At 33.7% G+C, this 8155-nt stretch overlaps 1 protein-coding gene across 1 annotated transcript; it reads left to right on the forward strand.

Moving 5' to 3' along the window:
* The first annotated feature begins 1512 nt into the window (after positions 1 to 1512).
* LOC135150793 (uncharacterized) lies at positions 1513 to 4378 on the forward strand. Its single transcript, XM_064087930.1, has 3 exons — positions 1513 to 1834; positions 1925 to 2038; positions 2779 to 4378. The coding sequence occupies exons 1-3, from the start codon at positions 1771 to 1773 to the stop codon at positions 2904 to 2906; spliced, it is 306 nt and encodes a 101-aa protein (XP_063944000.1). The 5' UTR covers positions 1513 to 1770; the 3' UTR covers positions 2907 to 4378.
* Positions 4379 to 8155: the final 3777 nt, after the last annotated feature.

Raw genomic sequence — 8155 nt, forward strand, 5'->3', positions numbered from 1 at the left:
ATTATGATCCCGTTCAATATACACAAAGTATATAAGTATTATTCAATAGTCAAGATAAACTATTTCCAAATAATACTTCAGCCATTCTAGTGGTTTGTCTAACACCACCTCGACTGTGAACCCTTATTATATTATATAAGGAGTCTGACAATCTAATCTTCCGCTATCCCATTTGATACTAGATTGTCTACAATATATAATATACAGACAATGTGAAAACATGCATTGAAGATTCTCAAATAATTGTTATATACTTCAAACGAATATTTCAGTATATCCCTAACATATAGGTTATGCTGATAAGTTAGTTGTGAAAGTAATATTGATATTCTTTGATGTTGCAGGTTCTGCATATATAGAATCTTCAGTTTTGATTATAACTTACATTGTAAGCCTCAAAGCCTATTTCAAATCTCTAAGTTTGTATTATCAAATTTTCTTTCTTTTTAAGTGTTTGATAAAAGTCATGACATAAGTTTTTGTTTCTTTTGCAGATTTAATAGTTTGCGAGTGATAATTTTATATTATCAAATTTTATCAATTTGCTTTCGAAGTGTTTGATAAGAATCCTGACCTATATTTTTGTTTCCTTTACAGATTTAATATTTTACAAGGTTAGTTTAGATCATATGTGTGCAAGAGGCCGGAAAATTGTATGTTTGCGCTCAATTTTTTATTTCACGATTGATATAGATCATTAACTTTTTAATACTTGGCATAATGTTTGTTAATTTCATGCTTAGGAGGGGAAACATTTTGGGTGTTTGAGGAGATTAAGAAATGACGCTATCATCATCATGAGTATCATATGTCTTCAGCTGCCATTTGAGTTAGACTATGCACGTCTTTATGAAATTATCGACTCTGATATCGTGAAGTAAGCACGAATGCTTGGCATCAGGGGCTCACAAAGATGCAATATCCTGCAAGAGCTTTTGTCATGGCACATTGTTCCCGTTGCTTGATTCCCTGGTGTCTGAGTATGGTTAGTTAACCTTTGCTTTTACTATATATGGTAACTAATTCTCTGGATGTGCGATGCTTGATAGGTTACAAGCAAAATTATATACCGTATCCACATAAATAAATGCTGAAGATCACTAAACTTTTAGTATTTCATAAGTATTATTAAAATATTTCATTGTTTAACAGATGAACTGTATATGATCGAAGTGGACATAATTTTAAGACCAAATGGCTATTAGATACTATCTAGCCCTTCTTGGGCAAAATGGTTATTCATATATACACCTGATCAAATAACAATCTTGGACCGATTTTGAGTGTCTTTTGGCCTTTTCAGATTGTATATGCTGGTATATTCTCTTATATTCTTTTAGTTGTTCTCAGGTTGGGCGAGGGAGTCACATCAGCTCTCTGTAGCTTAAAGATACATGATTTTGGTATGTATTTTTTGTTTCTGAAGTTTTAATCAAAACAATTTTAAGTAAAATGAATAAGATACTCTAGATTGAAAATTAAAATAATGACTACTAATATCAAATGTAAATTAGATACTTTTATCAGTGTTTTTCATTTTCTCACTGCTTGACTCATGCAGTTATATTGTTATTGGAGATGAGCCATTCCTGCAATTATATAACTTAACCTCATAATTTTATAAATTAGTCATATTGGGATTATTTGAGTTATGACTATGCTCCTAAAACTAATATGATATTTGAGTTATGACTATGCTTATATATGTTTTCATGCTGATTTTATAACTATATTATATCCACCATTTTTTTTATAGACCATCTTCAGCATATGCAAAGAAACCAGCAAAATTCTTCTCCGTCGGCTCAATTTCTTGCAAATATTGATCTTTCTGGTATATTTTTAAATATAGTTAAATCTGAATCTTCGGACTTTAGATTCACTTATACAAATTGACCACTCATAACACATAAATGTTGTGTAGGGATTTCTGCAGGCAGTTCTAATATCAAAAAGTCATGTGTCACACGAGGAGCAGATAGTGGCAAGATTCGATTTCAACTTCCCTCCTCCACCGTATTGCCAACACCACCCATTGGTATGTCTTTTGTTAAAAAAAAATTGATTTTGTAGTTATCTTATATGCTGATAACAATCATGTTCATCTAAATACTGTGAATAGTCGCCATAAATAGGTATCTGGAAAAGTTGCAGATTGCTAGGGATCAAGTACAGTGCAAGAGAGATTATGAAACCTCTTTGAGTGTTGGTGTTAATTATTGGACATATTTTTGCTACCAGAAAGTATCCAAGAAAATAAAAACATACACTCTTCTAAGAAGCATAACATCGCTAGATGTTGATGTTCAGCCCATCTCAGCAGTCGAGACTAATATATCCGTCCTTTATCCTGTGAAATCTGAATTGTGTTGCTTTGGTCGTACGGATGTTGATTAAAATGCAGATGCTGAAGATTAGGTGTACCCATTGATCAAATTAACTTTATCAATTTTATGCAATACAATAAAATTGCATTGATGTGTTCTATCAATGAATATAAATCATAAGCTATTAATTTTGCAAACCTGCAAGCACATTCAAGGTGGCTCCATGATGTAACATAGGGTCGGTCTAAAGTAATAATGTATGCTAAAGAATGATCTGAATCAATATTATTGAGACTGATATTTTTTTATTTTAATGATTTGTTTTGTTTCATTATGTTTATGCATTCTGATAATTGGTGGGATATGTATGACATGCCTTTTTCCATTTGCCCATTGACATGCTAGGATTTATACAGATTGAATACAATTCTGATAATTGGTGGGATAACAGGTCCGGGTATACAGAGTAGTGGGATGACAGGATCTTCTATCGATGCCACATTAACAAGTGAAGTGGCAGTGATGGCTGGTATCTACCCACTTGACAATGTAAGGGTCCTGTCGCTGGTGCCTCTTTAGGATCATCAATTTCAGGTGGATCAGATGTCACTGGCTGATTGAATGGGAATTGAGGGTCTGCTTCCTCGAGAATCCTAGCTGAGCTGGCACAACCAATTGTAATGCCTGGCAACAAAAGGTACATAGTAGTTTTGAGTATGTTTAAGCTGTGTAACTGGAGCTTGGCCTTTTTTTTCATTATACTAGGAATTAATACGCAGAGATACGAGTGAGGTTGGAGGGTCGGGAGACTTGAGTTGCTCTTTAGTATTTGTAGTTTGTTTGTGCAACATGAAAAAGAACTGGACCTGATCTCTTGGAGTTGTTGCTGCAATGTATGATATTGAGAAAATAACCAACTCCTGTTAAGAGTTCTATCTCCTACCGGACATTGGTTTTGCAAACTAAAGCAGATACTACAGAAAAAAGAAACATTGAACCACCGCCCTCTGTCTTCCTCTCCGTGAACCACCGCCCTCTGAACTCCGTAGCTGGACATTTATTCTACTTTTCATTCCATCTCTCAGGAACTTCATCTCCCTTGAAGGTTTGTTCTTCATACATATATATATGAATATGAGTTATCTCTCTTCTGATTAACTAGCTCTCTTTGTTATCCATTGTTTATTTATCTTAAATTCAGTATTTTATGTGTTGTTTCGGGGGAATTAACATACTTGAGTGAGCTTAGTTTGATTTTCGGGAGTTCAATTAGTTCTGGTCCTTTTGGATACTCTGGTTATGTTAGGTTTTGGGATGTTAGGTCCGGGAAAGTTTTTTGGGATCGGTTAGGAGTAGCAGGTATGGGTACTCTCTTTTGAGCCCAGTATTACCCAAAAAACATCTGGAAAGTCAAGCTCACAGTCACACTAGGACTACGAGTGCTAGACCGTGCTTTAAACAAAAACGAGGAATTTTAGGTCGTGTTTGATTGTTTTAAAAGTATGTAACATAGTAATGAGAAAATGAAGAGCCAGAGAGAGCATGTAAATATTTGGGAGGATGTTCTTGAATATGGATGGGATCTGTTCTTGATGTTTAAATTCCCCGTTTTACATTTTGACGGATCACCCTTATCGGAAAGTAATAGATGAAGATGTATATTTTTTTATTTATATTATATATTAATTATTTTCAGTAAAGGATTGCAGAAGATTATTTTAAAGAAACCAGAGTGAACCAGGACTCTGATAATGTTAAAGCTTGCATGGTACATCACAGTTATAAAATTTTCATGCACCTGGTTGTCATATGAAGATAAATAATAGGTGATTTTGGAGTGAAAGAATGAGGAACCTTGAATGGGGCCGGTTTTGGGAAGCCTGGGTGTAATTGCCTAAATTTCTTTGCCAAGTATTTGATCAAAAGTAAATGTGGGGTATGAGCCAATTCCTTTCAGCTCCTTGACCTTTCTACTTTGGATAATAAGAAGTGCATCTTCTTATTCATTCTTTCACAAGGGAGTTCAAGGGATTAATGTGTAAAGATAAAAATTAATGACATTTGGTTAAACTCTGTACTTCATACAAATATGGCAAAAAAAGATGAACCTGCTGGAAAAAATAGATTAAAAGAAGAAATACAACGTTAGAATAAAGTGAATGCCTAAAAATGCAGAAATAATTATCACGTTAAGGGACTGTAAGTAATAAAGTTGGAGAATGTAGCTCTTTGTTTTCCTTCAGCTTATCTCATCCATTTGGGGTAAAAATGATGTTTAATGAGCAGTTTGAAGTTCTGTACTAGGCTTTAACTGGCTAGCCATGGAACAGAAATGATACTTCATTCCGGTTTGGTGATCGGATAACAAAGGCTTGCTATACTCTCTCTAACATTCTTTAGACAAAGAAAACATTTTTCAAATCGTGCTTTTGTTATAAATGATGAGCAACTTGAGAACCTAACGCTATATGATGTTGATTTGCAACTACGAAAAAGAGCTAAATTGACTTGGTTTTCTTGGGGATTTCCCGGATTCATTATTTCGTCTTGCTAATATTATCTACTTATGGGATTTCATATCAGGCCTACTACATATAGCAGATTATTATATAGATCAGTTGGATTGTTTTAGATCAGTAGTTGAAAATGACTTTAAGATAGCCTATGATTTCTACAATACATACAGTCTTTGTTTCTCTTTTTTTTATTCTTTCTTTGTTGTTTTGAAGTACTATTAGAGTACAGCAACTGCTTAGGGTTGGTTTGTATTGTTATTTCATCTGGTCTTGCTATTCTTATGTTCTTTTTAAGTGTGAGCACAAGTATGAATGAAATAGTAAATAAGTTACAGGAGAAGAACCATATATGTGGTATGACTGGAGATTGTGTCAATGATCCCCCTTTTCTGAAGAAGGCTGGTATAGGAATAACAGTTGTTGATGCACCAGCAGCACAATAGGAATTTGGGCAAAAACAATCTCACTGGACTGATACAGTTGGGTAATGGATTAGAGGTTTCAGATAGCATTGTCGGATGGTGAGTTCACTTGATCTTTATGTTCTTCGTAGTTCTCATGCCTTCTCATGTAGTTATACATGTTTAATTTGTGTCTTTTAGATTGCTAAGAAAGTTAAGCAAAATTTTGAATTGTATATACCAAAAGCTGACTCATGCTTCTTTTTATGTGCTCCAGTTCCAAGCTCTACGTTCAATGGTGCATACAAATCCTGAAATGTCAGAGGTATATGTAGACACCATGATACAGTTCTGAAGGGTGAGTTTCTGTGTATGATTTTCTGAGCCACAGATCTTATGGTATACTCCATATAATTTCATGATTTTGCCGCTTAAGTTGTTTCTGTTTAACTCCTGATTCCCTTTTGTACATGTAGTCTATCAGCTTTTTCTTGAAATAAAGGCTGTAAGATGTGGTCTTGATTTAGACTTGAGGTTGCATGCTAATCCAGATTAGAGCTTTTTTCTCTAGGAATATATTTGATCAGCCTGAAGACCTTGCAGTAACTTTCAGGAAATAATTTTTTATAGGTGCATTGCTATGTTCAAACTTCTAAATGTAAAGATACTGGGGGTAAAGTGGTAAAAACAAAAATATTATTAGTAGTTAGCAAATGCTTATTTTCAATTACATCATGTAATATATTGTTGATTTCTTGATAGCTTATATAGTTCAGTCAACATATTAGTTAAATAGAATTTTGAGTTTGTATGCTAAGTTCCAAATTGAGTTGTAAAGATGTTGCGCTGTTTTACAATTTTACATCAGCAACATCTAGAAAAGAATAGGTCAGGGAATGATTTAGGCTTCCTCTGTTGAACTAATAATTTCTCTGTACAATATTATAGGTTATCATTCCTCAGTGGTATGTTGCCAAATAAAAGCTAAAATCTATTACTTCAGTAATGTTTTTATAATATTCCTACAATATTCTCGAAGTAGTAAAGCTTAAGGAGTTGATTGTGGCTTCGTCATTGTAATTCTTATTTAATTTTTATTGTATCTTAGGTCCTTTTTCTGTAAATAATCACCAGCCTATCATTAAAAATTGAAAGTACTACAATTGATAATACACATGGACTATGCAGAGAATTTACTCCCTGATATTGTTGCAGTCAAAAGGACCAATAGAGCTTATGAGCTTCATAAGGAAGTATCCCGAGGCATGCTCTTGCCTATTGCCAAGGCCAGGGAGAAAGAAGAGTTCGCGAGTATGTTGCACAAATATTGGCAGGTTTTAGATATTCTGGTGAAGTTGGAAAAGGAGAGAGGATTCATCTTGTATGAGATAGTTGAGCTTCAAGCAAAGGAAGAACCAATAGGTGCCAAGGTCACAAATTCTGAAGCTTCTGGATTGATGATTAAGAATGATGCAGGAAAACTGGACCAAGAAAAGAAATATAAGTCAGAGGAGATAGTCAGGCTTCAGACTGTTAACAAAGCTATAGACACGAAGATCATTAAGTTTGTCGATGAAGCTAAAATGTTGCAGAAAGATGCTGCTGCTCAGCATTATAAAGTAACAAGCCTTGAGGCTTTGGAAACAGTATATAAGGTTAATGTTCTCAACTCCATGGATAAGTTGGCTATCATGGAGCTCAAGTGGAAGGATAAAGTAGCATCTCTGGACTACTGAATTGCTTTCAGTGTAAATACTTATAATGCACTTTTTGTACAAGTTCTCTCAAAGTTGAGAAGAACGGGCCTACCTCTTTGAACTGTTTTTTTTTTGTTCGTCAAAATATGAACAAATTGAATATGCTTTGCGGGTTTGGAAATTTTGTGTATGTTCCACCTCTCATGCACACTCAAAAATAGATTCAATTAAAAAATTTTATTCCTACCCTGACCAATTTTACCTTCTCAATCTAACACAATCAGGGTCGTACGTGGGATTCTAGATGCCCGGTGCAAAATTAAAAATATTTTCCCCAACAAAAAAATAATAGTAATTATATAAAACTAGGATTTGTTACCCGCTTCGCATGGTGGCTTTCCGAAAACATTTTTTTTATTTTTCATTAATGCCATTTGCTACAAAATAATAATCTTCTAAAATATGGTTAAAAAGTGAGAATAATTATGGATAAATTGTGTCGTCCTACGTCTCGTTTAAGGGTAAATTATTTAGATGCGCTCCGTCTCGAATAAAGGTAAAATTGTTGGAAAAAAAATTAAAGTAAAAAGTGATTGAAAGAGGGATTTATCTTTCAGAGACTCGCGATTCATTGAATAAAGTGAGTCATTTAGTTTTTGGATTAAAAAATTTTAAAATACAAAGTAAAATTTTGTATAATTTTAGAATGTAATATTTAAAATAAAAATTGATATGTGGAAGTTGTTTGGACTGATTAAGTTTGATTTACTGTTTTAATAAATTTGGAAAATAATTAGAATAATGACAAAAATAATAGGTAAAATATTTTGTTTTATGTTTGGCCAGAAGGATATTTTTTAATATGGGCTCTGTCTGAAAAGAGAATTCCAAGATTTTTTAAAACCGGAAGAAGAAGGCCCATTTTCTGACATAAATTTAGGACCAAATAACGGCTTGTTATGTATTTAATTGCTACTTTAAAGTATTTGTTCTGTAACAGTTGTGGGTTAGAGTTAAATACTCTGTCTGCCATTATCTTGTTCATCCATCTGTCAAGCTTTACTGGGCGACTTCTCTCCATTGTCAGGTATTGTTTCATCTTGAATCAAAGCTATTGTTGAAATGTATTTTCTGAGTACTGATCTCTGAATGTTTTGTGACCCAGTGATGGATTATTCAGGTCTTGTGCTTGAGAAATTTGTGAAGTATGTTCG

This window comes from Daucus carota, chromosome 1 (genome assembly GCF_001625215.2).
Source record: "Daucus carota subsp. sativus chromosome 1, DH1 v3.0, whole genome shotgun sequence".
In the NCBI taxonomy this organism is placed as follows: domain Eukaryota; kingdom Viridiplantae; phylum Streptophyta; class Magnoliopsida; order Apiales; family Apiaceae; genus Daucus; species Daucus carota.